General features: G+C 36.8%; 1 protein-coding gene across 4 annotated transcripts in view; it reads right to left on the bottom strand.

Annotated features, from left to right (window-relative positions):
* Positions 1-22,890, bottom strand: part of ADGRG6 (adhesion G protein-coupled receptor G6) — a 143,835-nt gene that overhangs the window by 58,376 nt on the left and 62,569 nt on the right. For 3 of the 4 annotated variants that reach the window (XM_086708017.1, XM_086708021.1, XM_086708018.1), the window contains exons 3-6: positions 16,887-17,228; positions 12,173-12,796; positions 3,682-3,750; positions 1,118-1,201 (exon numbers count right to left, since the gene is read on the bottom strand). In XM_086708017.1, coding sequence (XP_086564143.1) covers positions 1,118-1,201; positions 3,682-3,750; positions 12,173-12,796; positions 16,887-17,228 — 1,119 coding nt within the window. The remainder of the gene's footprint in view (positions 1-1,117; positions 1,202-3,681; positions 3,751-12,172; positions 12,797-16,886; positions 17,229-22,890) is intronic. The other variant, XM_086708019.1, reaches the window with a different exon arrangement.

Raw genomic sequence — 22,890 nt, 5'->3', positions numbered from 1 at the left:
TTGAGAAAATTCCTTTGTTTCTAATAGCTCATATTTGAGAATATTACTGTATTCAAGGCAATGCTGTGGTCACCTGATTGGAATTTCTCTTTTCTTTTTTTTTTTTTTTTTTTTTTTTTTTTTAATTTTTTTTTCAACGTTTATTTATTTTTGGGACAGAGAGAGACAGAGCATGAACGGGGGAGGGGCAGAGAGAGGGAGACACAGAATCGGAAACAGGCTCCAGGTTCTGAGCCATCAGCCCAGAGCCTGACGCGGGGCTCGAACTCACGGACCGCGAGATCGTGACCTGGCTGAAGTCGGACGCTTAACCGACTGCGCCACCCAGGCGCCCCAAGGAATTTCTCTTTTCTAGAAGAAACTTAAATTATTTACTCCGAATTACCAAAAGGCTATGTGGTCCATATAGGTAGCAGACTAAATAATAATTCAAGTTACCTGGCATCTTCCCTGCTCGTATCTTATGTCCTATTAACTGCCATATTTGCAAATTACAAATAATATATATAGTGAAGTATACATGGAAAAAAGTCAAGAAGTATTGGCACTTAACTGAAATTTTGTCAGCCAAAAATGGACTTAGTTGATACGCAATCACATTCTAACCATTATTCTTCAACAAATAAAAACAGACAGCAACGTATTACCATATAAATTGATCTAAATGTCACCAACGCTTAAACATAAAAGTCGATTTCAGTGAGAAATTACATCACCAGCATTAGTTTTTTTGAAATCATAAAGTTCCTTAAAAAACTGGTTTCGTGAAGGGAATAGTCTGACAAAATACCATGAATATTTTTTCAGATATTTCATATAAAGCAAATTAATTCCTTTTAATTAAGTGCCTTTCTCTTAGAGCTTCCTTTGAAAGCAATGTTAGCGAAAAGTGCATGAGAGTAGTACTGGAAATGTGGTCATTCCACGGGTCACTAGGAAAAGGAACTCAAGGGATTCAAGGGACATCGATTTATTTTACTAACCTTACAAATGTACAAATGTTCCCAATTATTCCACAAACAGAAATTTTGCTTGACGCTTAGGTATCCCCACTCTTAGAATACAATTTGTTATCACATCAGACATACTACAAATATAAAAGGTAGTGATTTCTTACCATTCCTTTGTTTATCGATTCTATTAGTAACAGGCATGTTAGTGGTGACAGTGGGTGGTGTAGTACTAGGAGAGTCTACAGTAGCTGGTAATAAAGATGAGAGAGATGTAATTTTGCAAGGAGCAATGACAGTTAATATGGATGAGCACTCTATAATTAATGCTTGAAAATATATAGAGGAGGAATAGGAACCATTTCTTGCTACTAACTACAACAGACTCTAGGGTTATAATGCGTAAAATGAAGCAATGCTTCCTATGGCACATTAAGAATCACTTCATATGGCCTTTGGTATTAGAATGCACAGGAGTCTGGAGTTGGCACAAAGGAACAGGAGAAAGAACGTCGAGGTTCTAGACCCAGGTCTGCCATTAACAGGTTAATGACCACGTAGTGGTTTACTAATTCAATCTTTCTAGAACTCGATTTCCTAAGTTTGTATTAAAAAAAAAAAAAGAAAAGAAAAGAAAAAAAGGTCGCAGAAGGCAGTCTGTACCTCACCTGTCAGCTTTCTAAACTAAGTTACTCTTCCTGATATGCTGAGGCTAGAGAACTAAAGTCTCAGAAGAAAATGTATATCTCCTTGAGAAGATAAATGTAAACAAAACAAAGAGAATGAAATGTATAGACTATATGGAATATAATGTATAGAATCAACCATTTACAGATCTCAGTAACTCTACTAAACATTGACAGATAAAATGAATTTCATAAGGACAAGCCTTACAGGGAGGCCATTTTCAAGGAATTATGTCATAGCTATGCTTTTTATACTATTAAAACTTCCAAGATTAAACCTTTATGTAGTGCTTTAATAGCTTTCTAAGAGACTCAAAGAGTTATATATGTAGTAAAATAATATTAGTTTGTCTTAGGAGTATGCTTGTATTAGATGTACATTTGTATGTACAATGACCATTTCTTATATATCTCAATTTACAATTACTTAAATTTAAAAACGTTTAAGTGATTATGACTACCTTCTGAAAGCTAAATTCTTTGACTCAAAATATACATCCTTAACTAAAATGATTTTCCATTTCAAAATAATAAATAATGCTTAAGAATTTATTTTTTAAAATAATGGACAATTGGGGCGCCTGGGTGGCGCAGTCGGTTAAGCGTCCGACTTCAACCAGGTCACGATCTCACAGTCCGTGAGTTCGAGCCCCGCGTCGGGCTCTGGGCTGATGGCTCAGAGCCTGGAGCCTGTTTCCGATTCTGTGTCTCCCTCTCTCTCTGCCCCTCGCCCATTCATGCTCTGTCTCTCTCTGTCCCAAAAATAAATAAACGTTGAAAAAAAAAAAATTAAAAAAAAAAAAAAATAATGGACAATCAACTATATTTATCGTAGTGCAAAATACATCAATGAATATGAAAATGCTTTTTGGTCACTTAGGACACGAGGGGGAAAATGCTGGGCTTTCCTGCCCAGCATCAAAGACTCAGGAATCAGTTCGATAGACATCTCAGATTAAAAGAATAAAATTTTAAACCCTTCAGATCTTGAACTAAGCACAATTAATGTTTCTTTCTATTTTATATAACTATTTTAAAACTATGCTGATTGTGGACACCACATAATGACTTTATTTTTATAGGTCGTTCAAATGACTTTATTTTTCTAGGTTATTCATCAGTAATGATATCAAGAGATAATGTATCAGAAAAGAAGCAAAGCTAATACTGAATTACATCTACCCCTACACTAGAAGCACAGAAGAGAGCTGAGGTTTTGATCCACTTCGAAGCCCTTCTATAACCCCTTCTATAATCGGAGAATCATTCTCCGATTCTCTTAATAAGAGATCCAGCTTTTTCAAAGGCACTGTCATGATTCTTAATGTGGTACATAGAACATGCTACGTCATAAAGAAATATTTAATAGAACAAATGGATGAAATGGGTCATGAGTAATTAGGAGGAGCAATGATAAAATTAAAGCAAAATATTTATATTATTATCTCAAAACTTACATGACTTTAATTATATATTATTAGCATGCAACTATCTAATAATAATATATAATTGGAATACTGGCCATAATATAGTCAATGTGAATTATAATAATAAAATTACATTAATATTAGTTTAATATAAGTATTTTCATCTTAATATTTAAGTTATATTATACACCATAAATTGCCTTATAATCTTGTCATAAGCTTAACTGAATATTTAACTTAATTATCCCCTTCTTTGTCGCACATGAATACTTTTTTCAAAATAGTGCATGACTATATTTATACCGGACCTTTGCAATAATCTTGAAAATAAAAAGAGAAAAAAAATGAAATAAATCCCTGTTTAATAGCATATAATCATTCACATTTAAAAAAACTCATGCTTTATGGAAATATGGTCATCTAGTGTGTGAATGCATTCTTTCTCCACAGTGTATGTACTATGCACCCACACAACTAAGACACAGCCAGAAATTCTTCTGTTTTGCTGGGCTTTGGCTTCTCAAGTGAAAATTAAGATAATAATCAAAATAACTTCAAACACATTACCCAAAATAGCAAGTAGGACACAGAGTCCAGAGGACAACGCTGGCTCCCTACCTTGGCAGAGGGTCCCCAGATCTGCACAGTTGGCTAGTTCTGTGGCCGGGAGTGGGATCAGGTAGGAACCTTGGTCAATACAAAAGGATGACACAAGTTATCTAAATGTCGGATTTAATGGCATTATCCAAGAAAAAAAATCCATGAATCTTCTGGTTGGCATAATAGGAGCAGACCTAGAAGTGTCCAGCAATAACACTCCAACATCAAGAAAGTCTCTCAATCTTTGGGTCTTCATTTCCACAAATGTAAAATCAAGTTACCAACATTTCCCTCAAAATCTGTAACTCCATTTATTGACACTTCACAGATGAAAGGAAGAGAAGTGCTCTTGCCCATTAGAGTTTGTGTAAAAAGTCCGGGGCCTTTTCATAGAATAGATTTAGAAATTCATATAAATAAAGTAATATAAACATCAAAGGTAAGTTTCAAAAGTGAATTTGGATATTATTAATATTCATAAAATGCATATTTCTGGTTCACAGGCACCAGCGTATGCTATTTGCAATCCCAGAAATATGCTTCTGTGACTTCAAATTGGTCTCTGTGTCTTTTCATTTCAAACTTTTTTTTACTGACACATCCTCAGCAAGAAAGAAGTTTAGAGTTGATTTTCTAGTAAAAGTTCTGGGAACCTGGGTGACATGGCATTACTGGAGTAGAGTAGGAATGATCAGATATATAGGTAACAGATACTTGTGGAGGGCCTTATAGAATGCTGGCCCCATGAACGGTGGGGCTCTGTCTTCCATTGGTGAATCCCACACACCTAGTAGATGGGTACTCAAGCTTTACTAAACAAATTTCTAGATGCATCATCAATGGTTGATAACATTTTGAATTCTTTCTTAAAGGAAACTATGAAAGGAAACTACGTAAGAAAATTAGATTTTAAATTTGAAACTGCCTTTGAGTCTCCATGGACAGGTAAAAGAGAAGATACAATAATAATAAATAATATTAATAATTCAGACTTGAGTACAGTGAGGATGGCAAGAAAGTGATGGATACAAGACATCTGAAGATAGAATGTACAACATTTGGTAACTAATTGGAGGAGAAGGCTAGGGGATAGACTAGGGGACATTTTTCTGGTTTCCAGCTTGAGAAATTGGTACATAATGATCTCATAAAAGGAAAGAGGAAATACTAAAAGAAAACTTAGGTGAGGTGGAATGAACAGTAAGTCCAGTAATGAGAAATGAGGTGCCTGTGTGACATCTGGATACGCAGGCAGGTGTACACATTTTTGTTGGGAGGTCTAGCCAAGAAACTATGCCACAGAATCTACAGACGTGTCTGGGATGACTCAAGCTAGAGTGTAGATTTGATGGAATCATAGACATTCCCATATTTAAGTATCATACTATTTAAAAAGTAAAAGAACTCTAAATTTGAGAAGTAAAACCAGTTCTGGTAGAAGGTAGTTTTACAGAAGTTTCACAGAGGGTGTGGCTGTGTCAAGTATACTAGAAAGGTCAAGAATGATCAAAACCGAGAAGACGTTTAACTTTACATTGGAATTCTGGTAGTAGCTGTACAGGAATTAGTTTCAGTAGCGTGGGAATGAAGAACGAATGACCGCCATTTGAGATGTGAATGCAAAAAGAGGAAGGTTGGCTATGAAAGGAAGCAGAGACAGGGAGGGCGAGTTTGAAAGATCGAAAACTTAGACAAATGGACTATGGAAAAAGGCATCTGAAGAGGCAGAAGTTGAGTCTTGCCTTAGTCAGGATTCAGGTAGGATTTTACCATCAATATTTTCTGTCCACTATTCTTTCTTATCACACTCAACTTCTCCCCCCCTCTTGAAGAGTCTCACTTCTCTGTTAGGCACTTATATTTTAGTGAGGAACTTCTGAAAATTAAAAAACCTTTAAAACTCCAAATGAGAAAATGTCAGCCACTGCAACATAAGAGAGAGAGAGACAGAGAGAGAGAGACCCTTGGATGGAGTTCCTGTGCTGCTCAGATTACGCACAATGCTGGCAGTCAAAGGTTCCTTAGGCCACTTCTGGCACTGATACAGTATCTCTGGAAGACAAAGAAAGATAAGGAGACAGTGCTGTGGGAAAGAAGTTTCTAGGCTAACTACACTTCCACTGCAGTATATTGAAGGACTCAGGGTAGAAATGAGGAAAGAAAATCAGAAGAGTTATGATTTAGAGCAAGATATTTAACAATTTTCTTTAACATTTCCTCAGTTTCACTGTATGATAGCAAGTTCCAATATGTGACATCCTTGTCAGGGAAAAAGTAACATTTCTCAATATTTAAACTGATCAGTTGTCCTTTTTTGGGTACTCACAGTTTAGCAAATTGATACTGTATTATAAAACACTCAATAAACACTGGTTTATGACAATTCACTATGGCAACAGAAATTAAATATGAAGACTAAATAGTGTAAGTACAAGTGACAAATTTAATCAAAAGGAAATTATACTGATAAATGAAAGCTTCCATCACAAATATACCAAATTACATAAACAAATACCTAAAATATAAAAAGGGCACACAAACTCTTTATTCCCACCTGGTTCCATTTTCAGCACATCTGCATAAAAAAAGTTACTCTTGCAATTAATTTTCCTAGGTGGACATATTTATAGGCCAGATTGTTAAGGAAGAGGAACCAATTCTCATTCCTGGATAATGATATAATTAGTATCAAGGAATTATTTTCAAAATGTGACCTATGTGTGTTCACTGATGTTTATGGATACCAGAAAGGTTTTTAAGGGTATTTACTTAATATTAACTGTAACATTTAGAGCCAAATTTCCCTGGGAGGGGGGGAACGTAATCACTGAAAAGCTGCAAAGCTATTAATCTTTCTTCTCTCTCTGTTGTTCTTCCCAAATCCTGCCGCTTTGAAAGGAGTCACTATTTACACAAGTTGTGGTAAAAAAGACTGATGCACACCTAACAGCTCATCTGACATTCTACACAATGATAATCCAAATAACAGTAGCACTAAATCCTCACAGTGAGTTGCAACATTGAGAAAAAAAAAAATTGCTTTCAAGTCCTCTTTGCAGGATTACTAAATAGAATTTTATAAATTTTCATAAATATATTTACAACACATTATTTCTGGAAGCTATTTATGCTCATAAAGAGTTTGGACATCTTCAAAGAATAAAGTCCTTTGTAAAGATAAAGTAATTTCATCTTTATTTTATTATTTAAAAAATAATTCAGTTATCTAAAAATGCTACACTCAGTAATTTTTTTTTTTTTAGAGATGAAAGGAAGGAGCCAACAATGAGTCAGAATTTTATGGCTGTGGAAGACAGAACCGTAATAATTGAAAATGGAAGGGTAGGAATCCAAGAGTTGATGAAGCCTTGATAATTAAGCGCAAAATGCTGGAAGTGAAAAGAAAAATCAGTACCAATCCAAAAATTTCTAGAAAAGAATAACAACCAAGTTGGGTACTTAAGAATTGTGTCTTATCTCTCCATCCACAAGCAGTTAATAAATGGAAGTGGTTAATAAATGCTTATTAACTAAATGTAGTTTGTTTGAACTTGGACTATTCACGGGGTTATACTGTACCACTCCTCAGGAAAGAGCAGTCATCAGTAAAATAAATAAAACTGGTATAGAAGGCACTGTCTGTTCTTTGTGAAAAGTGATGGACATTAGCCAGTATCTAAACTGAATCATAACACAGGCGAATACTTGCCATTATAATTAAAGAGTCCACTAGGAAAACCGTCTATCCATAGAGGTCATAAAACTGAATATGCTTAATAAAATTGTTCTAAGAAAAAGAATGATGCTATAAAATGAAAAAGAATTACTGCTAAATAAAGCATTTCCTTCTGGAAAAGGCTGACAAGATTAACTATGTTAATAATAAAAAAGACCTGCTGAAAATTTCTTAATTAAGGTATAATTCCCCAACGAGGCTAGTGTAGGAAAACAAAAAAAGTATAATTCTGAACTTGTTGAAACATTAATTAATTATACGTTGATTACATGAAGGCTAGGGTATTTACTATTTGAAACAAATGACGGAATGTTTTAATGTTAGATGGAATCAGTTCTATTTTACCATCGTTTTTCACATTATAATTTACTCGGCAATAGACCTTTGGAAAATCTATTCATTCCTCTACCGCAAGTTGATTCTGGAATTAAAGGTCATATTTAACAGATATTGTCAGTCCAATGGAATGTCAGGCATGAAATTCTATTTTCCTATTGGTTACTGTACCGATCATTAGTTTTTGGAAATTAGTTACCATAAAGAGCAAGCCAAAATGTTCCAGAAAAAAAAAAAGAAAGAAAGAAAGGTTAAAATGTTAATAGAGCAAACTTTTTTATGTGTTGAAGTTCTGCATAGCTAACAAGCTTAGATATGATCTCTGTGACAGGTATTTCCTGTCAGTTAATAAGTGACTTGGGTTCTTCAACTCCCAAAGCTGATGACTGAGCAGCGGGAAACTCCCTCTCCCGTTATGACTCCTGAAACACAGCCCAGGATATCTGAATCCATGGAATGGGGTGTTTGCATCATCATGGAATGTCAAGAGGACCACCATAAAAATTAAAGGAATTCAAATACACGGATTCTGTAACTTGTGCTCTTTCAATGAAATCATTTTGAAAACTTACAGATGGCTAAGTTACCCAAGCATGTGTTTGATGCATTCCAGTAATCCTAAGCCTTGGGAAAGGAGTTGTAAAGACAGTGTTGAAGAATATCCATAAATGAATCCTGGGGAAGGGAGAGAGGAGATCTACATTTTAGCTCACCAACTGCCTTGGCCACTTTTTAAAAAAAAAATTCAGTTTCCTGCCTTATATTAAGTGAAGAGACTAGCTTAAGTTGGGATTCCCAAGCAGAAATGCCTACTGGGGCCAGAAGGCCATCTAAAGATGGAAGGGGGTTGGCTTGGAAAAAATACAAAGAATGGTAAGGGTTGAGAAGTCCTCTCCCTCTGTAAGAAGCAGATACCACTTCCCCCCAGCTGTGTTGGCCAGGCACCAATACTAACCCAGGTTTAGTTTCTTGTTTGCCAGAGAATCCAAAAATTTATCTTTATTTCAAGTCTAATTTTTTAATGTTGGTAATAAATCATTGTTTAAAAGCATTATGTGGAACAATTACAAATAAAGGATAACAGGTAAAGGCCACTGCCATCATCAATGTCTGAAAGCTAAATGAGCCCATAAGTGGCTGGTTTAACTACATGTGGCCCAGGAGATCTAGCAGATCTTTTCCAGTGTCATCCCAAGTATGTGCTTCAGAAACTTGGACCCTCATGATTCTTTGGACTAGTGTTAAGGATGGGCAAAGTTTCTCTTAAAGGCCAGACAGAAAAATTTTAGGATGGCGGGCCATGTTTCTGTCTCTCACAATCACCAACTCTGTCACTGTGGCCCAGAGGCAGCCTTAGACAATACAAAACCTCTTAGGCATGGTTGGGTTGCAATAAAACTTTCCTAGTTTGCCAATCTCTGGTCTAGAGGATTTCTTTTTTTTTTTTTTTTTTTTCAACATTTATTTATTTTTGGGACAGAGAGAGACAGAGCATGAATGGGGGAGGGGCAGAGAGAGAGGGAGACACAGAATCGGAAACAGGCTCCAGGCTCTGAGCCATCAGCCCAGAGCCTGACGCGGGGCTCGAACTCACGGACCGCGAGATCGTGACCTGGCTGAAGTCGGACGCTTAACCGACTGCGCCACCCAGGCGCCCCAAGGTCTAGAGGATTTCTTACAGAAGTTTAGGAATCCATGTATATCCTTCACATTTTATCATACTAATGTACCCAAGAAGCAACACAGGAAAGAAATCTTATTAATTTTGCTTAAAACAAATACAATGTTGGGGCGCCTGGGTGGCTCAGTCAGTTAAGTTTCTGACTTCGGCTCAGGTCATGATCTCACTGTTCGTGGGTTCGAGCCCCACATCGGGCTCTGTGCTGACAGCTCAGAGCCTGGAGCCTGCCTCGGATTCTGTGTCTCCCTCTCTCTCTGTCCTTGCCCACTCATACTGTCTCTGCCTCTCAAAAAAAAAAAAAAAAAATGAATAAATGTCTAAAAAAACCCAATAAACAAATACAGTGTTCGTATCCTGGAAAGCTAGTGTTTTCCCACCGATCACACCTGAACCATCATACTCCTCATCCAGGCAAGAAGCAGCTCACCTACTCTAGTGTGGCTCACCTTCTAGTGCTGCATTTTCCAAAAGACGGTCTAATTTACACTTATAAGAGAGCACAGCTCTAAAACCTAACTTTTTGAGTTCACTTCCTGGTGTGGCCACTAATTAATGAAGTAACACTGCATAAATTACTTAATTTCTTTGTGCCTCAGATTTCTCGTCTGCAAAATAGGGTTGGTAATAAAACCCACATCATGGGATCTGTGTTGTAGAAAACAGTTAATACGTGTAAAGACCTTAAAACAGTACCTACTACATAATATGTATTGAGTATTCAAATTAAGTGTATAACTTAAGTATAAGCAATTATTAACATATCTACTCAAAAATTTTTTTTTTGCTTGCCACAGTCCTCAAACATAACCCCATAGAAAGGCAACTATTAAATGGTCTGTATTATGACTTTTTAATGGGCTATGGTGAAAACAGGTCCCTGGAGTAAAGAGAATCACCCTGGATGAAGGAAGAACATCACTGCCCTCTCACTGCTCACCATCTCACACCAAACCCACACACTTGATCTTCTCCATTTCCTCACCGAGTGAAAGACTTCTCAGGAGTCCCTGAACATCCTCTGTAGCTAAGCAGACTGGTGCTGAGGAACACCATTAGCTCCTTTACAAACTTCTTCAGTCTTCTTCTGGAATACGGTTGTGGTTTACCCTCTGTCCAACAACCCACAAGGAGATATCTCTCCAATGACACCACTTAATAGCCTCCCACCATTTGCAGACACACCATGGACCACACAGAGCAATGAGTGACTTACCCTGAGGGTTAGGGGACAAGAATTCCCCAGAGCAGAAGGATACACACCGGTCGCAAACTGGGGAGGTGGTCCCAGATCTTCAAATGGGTCCCACTTTGTTCAAATTATCGGGAATGTATTTCTGGTAAAATCCCCTCCAAAGTCACATGAGAATTTCTTTTTAATATTAGACCCCTTATTCTCCCCCTCCCTTAAAAAAATTTTTTTTTTAATGTTTATTTCTGAGAGAGAGTCAGAGAGACAGAGAGAGACAGAGCATAAGCGGAGGAGGGGCAGACAGGGAGGTAGACACAGAATGCAAAGCAGGCTCCAGGCTCTGAGCTGTCAGCACAGAGCCCGACGCGGGGCTCGAACTCACGGACCGTGAGATCATGATCTGAGCCGAAGTCGGACGCTCACCCGACTGAGCCACCCAGGCGACCCCCACTTCTTTCCTCTTTTAAGGAAAGTTATCTCTGTGACTAAAAAGTATCTATTATCAACAATTTAGTCATATGACATTCAAAAGTGATAATGAAACTTCTACTTTTGTATTTTAATCAGTCTTGTAATAAAATAATGATTTCTAAAATTAACTCATGCACATAAAGAATGTTTGATAGTCTATTTTAATATAATGTTGCTATATAGAATTATTTTCCTAAATATTTTGCATTTAGCTACTTCCAGTAATATCACATTTAAGTCTCTCAAAGAGCAACCATAAAGGGCAACAGATGACAAATAGTCATTTTCAAACAGAGAAAAAAAGCTCAAAGAAAAAATTGATAATTCCTGATTATCAAAGATTTTTCCATAAAATGGATATCTTTGGTATTTTATCCTGGCTGAGTAAACAGCATTCTTTTAGGTGGTGGTTGTTTATTTAAATAAGGTACTAGAAATGTCATAAAGATCAACTTTTCACGATATCTTTGTGATTAAAAACAATCACTTATTAATTTCTTTTATTTCAGTCCTGGTGTTAACATTTCTATTTGAGGTGTCATAGTTACCACTCTTGTTACATCAGTGATAAACTGTGTGACATTTTATGACATAAGGAAAACTTTAATATGGTAGGACAAAAAACTTTGGTTGAATAAATATGGTTTGTAATCAAATGTATGCTGTGTATGGCTGAGCATACAAAATTTTAGAAATTAAAAAGCTCAGGAGCACCTGGGTGGCTCAGTCAGTTAAGCATCCGACTTCAGCTCAGGTCATGATCTCACAGTCCATACATTCGAGCCCCACGCTGGGCTCTGTACTGACAGCTCAGAGCCTGGAGCCTGCTTTGGATTCTGTGTCTTCCTCTCTCTTTGCCTCTCCCTCATTCATACTCTGTCTCTCAAAAATAAACATTAAAAAAAAAAAAATCTCATTAATGACAACTACCTATATATACATACATATATATATACATATATATATACACATATATATATGTATATATGTATATATATATGTATTTGGTGTGTGTGTGTTTATGTATAATTTCTTGTTGACCAACATCCATAGAACAATGCTTTAAAAAACAAAGTGTGAATATGCCCAGACTTACCACAGCTTAGGTTGCTTTCTGCTTTCAGAGCTAGGGTTGGGATATTCCAGAAGTCATTTTGCCAGTCGACCACATTCCCTTTCACATTACAGCTGAGGTTAGAGAGGATTTTGGAATTCATGGTAAAATTCCAAAGTCGAAAGTTATAAATGTCCCCTTTTAGAGAGGCAATCTCATTGTGACTGGAGCCTAACAGCAATTTCCCATTTCCAGGAATCACTTTATTAATGGTAGAATCGCAGGGAACTGCGTCATAGTTTCTTTTGAAATTTACACCAATAAAGCCCAGAGAATTATTCCAAGTGATGCAGAGCTGCTCAAAGCTTTCTGTGAAAATGTCTTCTTTATCCTTTACAGGTAACACACTGTTTAGGAAGCATTTTGAGCCAGAAATAGAAAGAAAGTAACCACTCTTGGCCTTTCCAAAACCGAGTAGCTGTGTGGAGGACGCATTTGAGTAGGAGAAGGCTGTCCATTCATGGTCTTCCTTGCCAATTTTGGTTGCTTCAAAGCAGAGAGTGAAAGCGCTGAGCTCTGGAATAGAGACACTTTTGGCAACAGATACCTGATAACTGTCTAGTGTCTGCGGTAAAATGACCTTCTGGTTCCTTAAGGACACAGCAACTAGGACAAAGCATAATAACACATAAAATGTATTAACGTCAAATATGAACTAATGAGATGCAAAACATCTGATATGCCCTCCCACCCCCACCACTCTGGATCAACTGACTTTTGCCTCACACCTCCTTCATGACTGTCACAAACCCATTACCTTGTATCAGTAAAACTACATGTAATCCCATCCATATTAACTCTAATCGTTAGAGTATGTGGGATCTCACAGCAAAACTTCTGAGTTATAGCCAACCCAGTTGATAAGTATCTTTTTTTAATCCCTGAACTGAAAAAGAAAATCCCAAAAACCCAAATTCAGGAAACTACTGTTTCAGGAAACCTGTTTATACATTAAAATTTTCAAAAATATATTAGTTTTCAAATAATTTCTAAACGTAATAGCTAATAGTTCTTTTTTTCATTAACAATTGCCTTTTACTCTTCCCAAACCGTCCTCTGCCACCCTCTCCCCTTCAGAGACCCCATATCCTATTCATTTTCCCCATCACCAGGATATTTCAGGAGCAAAGGTAAAGATAATTCTATGAAGGAGAAAAGTAAAAAAGTAAAAATAAAAATGGAATTTTAAGCTATATTTCCTTTACAGCTGGGTATTTGAGTTCCTTTGTGAGGGATGGCAAGGGGCAGAGGTAAAAAGGGCGACACAGCCACCTCCAATCCCAGCTCCTCCACAAAATGCAATGTGACCTTGGACATGTTACTCCACCTCTCTCTACCTTCTTCTCCTCATCCATAAAATGAAGGACGGTGACACCTATTGCACACGTGGTCAATAGGAATCAAATAATACCTGGAAAGCACTAGAACAGTGCCTGCTATAGTCAGCATAGAGCTAGGACTGATTACTAATGTTACTGATTACTAACAATGATTACTATCATCTGCATAATATATTCAAAATAAAATGCGTTAGCCTAGTCCTTCTGTGACACATGTGAAATTATTAAGTAATACAATGGATTTCACCCTATGTTAATATAATAGACACTGTGAAACATGTACTGGTTTGAGACAGAAGTAGCTCTCCTCAAAAATTCTCTTTAATGCTGGCTTCAAGGAATGCTAGATTGAACAGATTTTAAATTTTTTTTTTCTTTTTTCAACGTTTTATTTATTTTTGGGACAGAGAGAGACAGAGCATGAACGGGGGAGGAGCAGAGAGAGAGGGAGACACAGAATCGGAAACAGGCTCCAGGCTCTGAGCCATCAGCCCAGAGCCTGATGCGGGGCTCAAACTCACGGACCGCGAGATCGTGACCTGGCTGAAGTCGGACGCTTAACCGACTGCGCCACCCAGGCGCCCCGATTGAACAGATTTTAATATAGGTCTATGGTAAAGGCATCATTTTCATGAAAATATTCTAGTAAAAACTGCATGATGAAGTTTAATAGAATTGTGGATTTCAGTCTACTTTTTAAATATAAGGCACTTTATAGGTCTATTTACCCAAAGGGATACTTACATAATATGAACCCAGTATACTACATGTATTGTTTAAAGGGCTGGAAAGAAATATGTCCATCAATGTTTTATTAGTAGTTATGGCTAGATGACAGATGTATGGATAATTCTAACTTGCTTCTTTTTTTTTTTCTAATTTCCTGTAGGGTTTTATAATTTTGAAAACATTATTTGAAAAATTAAAGCACATGTTTTCCAATTAACCACACACGCACCTAATGTGAATCACATTTGTGATTGTGACTCACAAACAGTAAATAACTCTACCACCAAAACCCAAGTTTATAATAATGAGGGTCAGTCATTTTCATAATGGTGCCTTTCTTTTTTGTTCTTTCTTTCATACATGATATTTACTTAAGAAGCTAGTCTTGAATCCTGAATTTTCCTTAAGTAAAGAGAGGCTTTAGAGAGACCAAGATTATTCAAATGTTATGATATGCCAGAATCTGGGAAATACATTTGATAGAAATATATTTTTTCCTTTCATTAGAAATTTTTAAGGTGCTGGGAATGCAAGATGGTGTAGCCACTCTGGAAAACAGTATGGAGGTTCCTCAAAAAACTAAAAATAAAACTACCCTATGACCCATCAATTGCACTACTAGGCATTTATCCACGGGGTACAGGTGTGCTGTTTCGAAGGGACACATGCACCCCCATGTTCACAGCAGCACTATCAACAATAGCCAAAGTATGGAAAGAGCCCAAATGTCCATCGATGGATGAATGGATAAAGATGTGGTATTTATATACAATGGAGTATTACTTGGCAATCAAAAAGAATGAAATCTCGCCATTTGCAACTATGTAGATGGAACTGGAGGGTATTATGCTAAGTGAAATTAGTAAGAGAAAAACAAAAATCATATGACTTCATTCATATGAGGACTTCAAGAGACAAAACAGATGAACATAAACAAAGGGAAACAAAAATAATATAAAAATAGGGAGAGGGACAAAACAGAAGAGACTCATAAATATGGAGAACAAACCGAGGGTTGCTGGAGGGGTTGTGGGAGGGGAGATGGGCTAAATGGGTAAGGGGCACTAAGGAATCTACTCCTGAAATCATTGTTGCACTATATGCTAACTAATTTGGATATAAATTTTAAAAAATAAAAAAATAAAACAAGTTAAAAAATAAATAAATAAAAAACAAACATACAAAAAAAAAACAAAACAGAAAATAACAAGTGCTGTCAAGGATGTGAAGACGTTGTAAATTCTGTGCACTGCTGGTGGGAAAGTAAAATGGTGCAGCCACTGCAGTTGGTTCATTAAAAAAAACGGTAAGAGGTTTCCTTAAAAAATTAAGATTACAGTTACCATATAATCTCGAAATTCCATTTCTGGCTATATCCAAAAATACTGAGGAAGAGTCTTGAAGAGATAATTTTTTAATGTTTACTTATTTTTGAGAGAGAGAGAGAGACAGAACGCAAGTAGGGGAGAGGCAGAGAAAGACAGAGAGACAGAGACACAGAACCGAAGCAGGCTCCAGGCTCTGAGCTGTCAGCACACAGCCCAGTGCGGGGCTCGAACTCACAAGTTGTGAGATCATGACCTGAGCCGAAGTCAGAAGCTTAACCAACTAAGCTTTCCAGGTACCCCTTGAAGAGATATTTGTATACCTATGTTCGTAGCAGCTTTACTCACAATAGCCAACAGGTGGAAGCAATCCAAGCATCCCTTAATGGATAAATGTATAAAGATATTGTGGTATGTACATACAAGGGAATATTATTCAGCCCTAGACTGGACAGAAAACTTGACTTATGGTACAACATAGATGAACTTTGAAGACATTATCCTAAGTGACATAATCCAGTCACAAAAAGACAAATACTATATGATTCCCCTTATAGTCTAGGGAATTCAAACTCTTAAGCAGAAAGTATAGTGTTTGTCAAGGGCTGGGGGTGGGGAAAATGGGATGTTGATGTTCTATGGATAGAGTTTCCATTTTGCAAGATGAAAAAGTTCTGTGGCTTTGTTGCACAACAGTATGAATATGCTTACCACTATGGACTTGTGCACCTAAAACTGTTTTACGATAATAAATTTTATGTTATATGTATTTTACCACAATTTAAAAAAAATTAAGCAACTAAAAAAAAAAAGAAAGAAATTTTTAAGGTGTTTTCCTCAGGCTATGTTGTTCATTAGCTTAAGTTATAAATAACTAACTTTAATTTATATGCTAATTTTTTATATTTGTTCCGTAGCATAGTTCCTTAAAAGGGCAGCATCTTAAAAGCCTAAAATAAAATGATTTCTGAATAGGAAAATTTAAATGTTCAGTGATGTTAGAAGTACAGCTTTTAATTATTAGCTGTGGAATATCTACAATATCTTCCAAGCAGCCTTTAAATGCTCTGCATATAAACAATATAAAAGAATTCAGCTCTACTGTAACCAGATTTTGGATCTGGTAACTATATATTGCTAATGAGAATGCTGAAGGATATTAACAGATTCTTGCCCTTAAATTCTAATCCTAATCATTCACATTCACATAAAAGAGCATAACTCTTGTCTTCTGGTCCTGGTGTTTATTGTAGAACATGCTAAATGAAAGCAGAAGGTTGGCGTCGTCTTTGGTTTACATACCTCTGATGTAGCTGGCATTGAAGCCTTTCTTCTGGATGCTAAAGTCACTTGAAAAGGACACATGCATCTCATTCGCACTGGAGTTAAACGATAGGCCTTTGGCAGTTGCTCCGCAAAATTTAGTCTGGCTCTCTCCATTATCAAGGGATAATGAGTCATAAATGCAATTGGGAGCTTCTTCAATGTCGAAATCATTAAACGTTATCTGAATGATATAGCCAGTGGGGGCTCGCAGGGTCCACATGCAAGCCTGGCTGTTAGGATAGTCGTTAGGATAGCACGGAGAAGTAAATGTCCCAGAAGGGTTGGATAGGACGACTCTGCAGTTGGCACAGCCCCACACTGTTGGCCAGACAAAAGAGAAACAGAGACAAGGGTGGGGATTAGAGGCATACAATAAACCAAGAATACCATACACTGGGGACAATCAAATAGTAAACATTTTAAAATACCAAAATATAACCATGAAAAATAAAAGGAGAATGAAGCCATCTCAAGGAGAAAAAGCAAGAAAGGAACAAAAAAGTAAAAGAAAAATACAAAGTTTTAGAGCAATGATTCTTAAACTTGGCAGGGAAGGAGGGTCATATACTCTAAGAATCTGATAAAAGTTACAGGAACTCTTTCTAGTAAAACACATGAAAGCCAGTACATTGTTTTAGGGAGTATATGAGGCCTCAAGAGGCAACAATGGATTTCCCAAAGGTGCACTGGCCCAGGTTAAGAATTTCTACTCTAGAGAGTAATTGAACCAGGGTGGAAGGAGTTATAGAAACGCAAAGGTAGAAGTCAATATTATAACCATAGATATAAGGGAAGATAAATACTTAGGAAATACATGTTTAAAGAGAAAGCTACCAATACAAAATAAACAAGCAAACAAGTTATCTTCAGGCAGATTGTATTTTTTTCTAAAATTCAAATAAATAGCATCACCTTGCATGTGTGGAATATTTATAGTTTTGAAAATACTTTCACTTGTTTCATTTGTTCATTACAGTTGTTACGTATGTACTTGTGTGATTATCTCTTATTCATTCAGTGGATAATAATTGAGTGCCTGTTATATGGCACTAAATACTATAGATTAGTCAATAAGAAAGACAAAGTCTATGCCAGAATGATTCTTACAATTCAGTTTGGGGCCCAAATAAATAATACAAAATAATGACAGAAGGTAATATGAGGTAGGAAGAAAAGTAAAGAAATCACTTATTTCTCAACTATTAGCTCTCCAGGCCATAATCACCAGTTGGAACCAGAAACCAAGGTCTCCTGTCTTTCTATCTAGTCATGCTTTTGCAATTAATATTCACGTTTCTTTCTACAGTTGTATAAATGTAGGTGGTAATTTCATGTATTCAACATTCTGGATAAATAAAGTGCCATAAAACTGACATTTACACTTTCAAACAGTAAAATACTTTGGCCATGTTAATGGAAATCACTCTAAATGTATTGTACTCCTCCCTCTTTTGCTGGGTTGAATAAAATATGCAATAACTTTTCTTGAACATGGTAGTTACTACAAATACTGCTTATTCTTCCATGATTCAGTGAAAGAAACAAGGACTTATCAGATACACTACACTGCTCAAGTTAGGTTTTTCTTTTTTCTTTCCCCTGTGGCCACCTTGTGTTATGTGCTGTATCCTTGACAACTCTGTTCCCCATCAATTCTTTCTAACTTGCCCTCCCTCTGCTTTTCCTCCCTGGGTCTCCATTGTCTTGTACCGGGCTGAAGACAGAGGAAAACAATTTATGATCACTAAGTGTTGGCCAAATGCCTTCTCTCTTCCATCCTTGAGCCACCACATTTGTCTCCTTTGTAGCTTTAATCAGAGCAGTGTATTACTTCCACTTGTGACATTATTTGCTTCTTGTCGGCTTCTCTGAGCCCAACAAGCAGAGTATGTACTGTTATACTCACTATCTTACTCCTCAGGACCTCACAGCATCCCTGGTGCATGGAAGACTTTAACATAACATAACATAACAAATTTAACATAAATTTGTTAAATTTATGAACAAATAAATGAATAACTTAAATCAATGGAAACATGTCTCAATTAAAGAAGGATGAAGTACGGTATAAGCCAAACAAAGTCTAAGTCAGAAAAAGACAGCGTGCATGAACTCTGGAATATCTCTTTGGATGGGGCTTTAGGGCTCTTTCTTCCAGTTATTTCACTCATAGTATAGGACTGAGAACACTGGGCCTGACACTTTAGCTTCCTGTAACTGTACCTTGGGCTCAAGAGAGAGAAATAATCCTAATAGATTAACAGGAATGTATCCAGTAAAAGGCACTGAAGATTAAAAAAGAAAAAGAGAAAATAAGATACGATCTCTGTGTCATCTCAACATGCATGAAACAACAGCATTTTTCCAAAATAAAATGCTATCCACTACATCCAAAACCCAACTACTGTTCATGAATTCCTTTAGCCTGATGTGCATATTTTCGGTCAAATTCTTCTCTAAGAGCTGAATGAAAGGTATAGGAAAGTTCAATCTGTCCACATGGATGCTGTAATCTCAAACAATTAATCTCCTCAGTTTCACTATCTTCACACAACAATAAAAGCCCTATCTCCCAAGGTTATTGAGAGGATTAGATAGGTTAATGCAAGGTCCTTGGAGCCACACAGTTAGCACTATATAAATGTTAACTATTATTAATCATTACTATAACACAGAATCTGTGCATCAATAATTTAAGAGAGGAAAAAAAACCCAGCACTCCACTTTAATAGAATCTCTTTTTCCCTTAGGCCCTCTTTAGGAGAAAAAGAGAAAGGGAAGACGCCCATAATATCTATTAAAAAAAAAAAAACATTTACAGCATTCTTCCGTATGATTTTCATCTATAGTTGCAAGATAGCATTTAGAGATGGTGCTACTAAATAGAGATTATTTTAGCTGGATGAAAAATCGGTTAAACTAGGTATAGTATCATCATGTTAATCATACTTATAGATAACTTCACGGTAAAGGGCTTTCACATATACTATCTGACATCATGACAACCCTGGGAATTAATACCACCTCTATCTTCAGATGAAACAAATAAGGCTGATACAGATTATGTAGCTTGCTCAGAGTGACACATCTAATTGACAAGAGGATCAAGATTCAAACCAGCTCTTCTGAATGTAAGCCTAGTGTTTTCCTAGGGAAAAAAAAAGTTTCCACAACTAAACAAAAGACAGCAAAGTGGTGGGCTCAAATACTCTTTTAAGAGACAATGTTTTCTAATGGGCAATTTCTTAAACATAGTGTAATCACCCTGATATCAATATATTTTAAGAAACTAATTTTGAAATATTTTAGTAAAGAATACTAGGTAGTCTAAAATATGGTGATTTGAATTTGCCCATTTAGAGCAATCATATGTCACAATTAATTGATTCCTATACAATGAACTAGTTCATTGAGAAATTAATTTGTTCTCTCTCGGGATGCCTGGGTGACTCAGTCAGTTAAGCATCTGACTCTTGATTTCAGCACAGATCATGATTCATGGTTCATGGGATCGAGCCCAGCAATGGGCTCTGTGCTGACAGTGCTGAGCGGGTGTGGGATTTTGTCTCTCACCCTTTCTCTGCCCCTCCCCTGCCCATGCTTGCACGCTCTCTCCCTCTCTCTCTCTCTCAAAATGAATAAACATTTTTTTTTAAAGAAATTAATTCGTTCTCTCTTAAAGGCATAGCTACTTAAGTAAGGGGTGCCTGGGTGGCTCAGTCGGTTAAATGGCCAGCTTCACTCAGGTCATGATCTCACAGGTCATGGGTTTGAGCCCCATGTTAGGCTCTGTGCTCATAGCTCACAGCCTGGAGCCTGCTTCAGATTCTGTGTGTCTCTCTCTCTGCCCCTCCCCTGCTTGTGCTCTATCTCTCTATGTCACTCAAAAATAAATAAATGTTAAACAAAACAAAAAAAAAAAAATTTAAAGGCACACCTACTTAAAAAGATGGCTCCTAAAGTAGCCACTGAATGAGGTCTTGGTAAAACCAGAGTTAACATATTTTCTAAACAATACTCAACTCAAAATATCTGGCTCAAATGGTTTTCAAAGACGGATACAGTAACATATTCACACCTATAAATTTATACAAGCAAAGTTTTCCAGTAATCTAAACAACAAACCAAATACCACCCCTAGCTCTTGCCTATGCCTGCAAAGGTTTAGCAAGAATTTACTTACGCTTACTTCCCTTATTTTGCAAAACTTTATTCTTCAAAGAAATTCCAATCTAAGATTGAAAACCTCCCAGTCATGCCAAAGCCTATTTCGATTTATAAAGAGCATTTAGATCCAGATTTAATAATCGTTACCTTTTGTTCTGCTGTTTTGTTTTGTTTTGTTTTGTTTTAATCTCAGAGATTTCGATTCTTACTCCAACCTGGTTTCAAGTACTTGCCTGTAACTCAAATAGTATGTTCTTTAAAATTTAAGGCAGGAGTATCCGGCTCCAAAAGATAAATCAAAAGAAATCCATTTTAGCTGCTTTCAACACAGATCTGTAGATGGGATAACTGGTTTTCCTATACTGTGTTAAGTGGTGAACAAAATGCATACACTTAAATCTTATTTTTTTTATTTGAATGCGTATAAAACTGTCGCTGATGAATTTGCTGGAAAACCTAGCTGGTGAAAATCATCTCCAGAAAATGATGCTTTAAGTCACCTGTTCAGTTTGCATCCATCTGGAGTCACTGTTTGAATTATCTATGTGAATAAATTACATTCTAATGAATAAAGGTTATTAGTTGCTTAAAAAGGTTTAAAATATTTAGTAGCCATGGTGGTTTCTGAAGATGACGTGTAAAGGCCAACCACTGAGAATTCCAGGATCGGTTCTAATGCCTAACCCTTCACAAAGCCAGGAAGAGCCACACAGGATTGCTCCAGATCGAGTAAAATGCTGCCAGATGTAACGCTGCTAAAATGTCAAATAGAAATAATACTTTAGATGCTGGCATATATTGATTGACTGATAATATACAAAACTATACATAATACAGAGTCATTACAGTGAAGTGTTTAAATTTAAGTGATTTCAGGCCTCTGTGCATATTTTTTCAGGACAGCAGAGAATCTGAAGGCAGTCTGGCTGTGACATCTGCGTTTCTGTCAATGTGACACACTTGGCAAGCTCCCCCTCCCCAGCCCGCCCCACCCCGCCTCTGCAAACCCTACACTCAAAGACAGCATTTCCATGGACGGGAGGATCCCTCCTAAACCAGGGTTACACTGGTCATTCCAATCTCCTGCTGGAATTTCCAGCAGCCAAGCAAGGATATCAATTCACTCCCAAAGTCCTCCTAAAATACTGTTTTCCCCAGAGCTAACCAGAAAATGGTTTGACTTCCCACTGTGATGTTTCAGCCTCAAAACATTCTTTGGAGGCACCACGAATATGAAGCTATCACAATGACTTGCACATTAGTTCAAAAGGGTACCATTTTACTTGAATCAGTTAAGTCTGATATGGCCAGAAAATTAACAAGAAGTTGAAAGTTCCTTGATGAAGCACCATTAAGCTTGACAACTTTTTTTTGAATCTTCAAACCGATTCATATGCACCACACCTTCAGATACATTTCTATCTTCTATAGTATTGTTCATGTTTAAGTTCTATCTTCTACAGAATCTATCTTAAGATTGTTCTGTCTTCTATAGTATTGTTCAAGTCTTGCCTTTCCATAACCACTGGAGCATTAAGAACATTCCATACGTAACTCTGAAAGGTAATATTTTCTGAACCAATGAGTGAAATGATGGAAATGCTTCCAGATTCACTTTATTATGTAGCTATATCTCCCTTGCAAGAGGATTAAACACACAAGCACATGTGCATGCATATGCACGCACACCCACACACATGTTCATGGGAAACTGTTCTCTCTTAACCAGTGGTTGAATCCTTCTCCAAGCGTTTAAAAAAACAAAACAAACAAAAAAACAATCTAAAGGCAATGCATAATTTGAAACAACCTA

The sequence above is a fragment of the Puma concolor genome, chromosome B2 (assembly GCF_028749965.1).
Source record: "Puma concolor isolate L17-30 chromosome B2, mPumCon1.1.hap2, whole genome shotgun sequence".
Lineage (NCBI taxonomy): Eukaryota > Metazoa > Chordata > Mammalia > Carnivora > Felidae > Puma > Puma concolor.
Note: the sequence above shows the minus strand (reverse complement) of the source record. Positions and strands in the feature narration are given on the sequence as shown.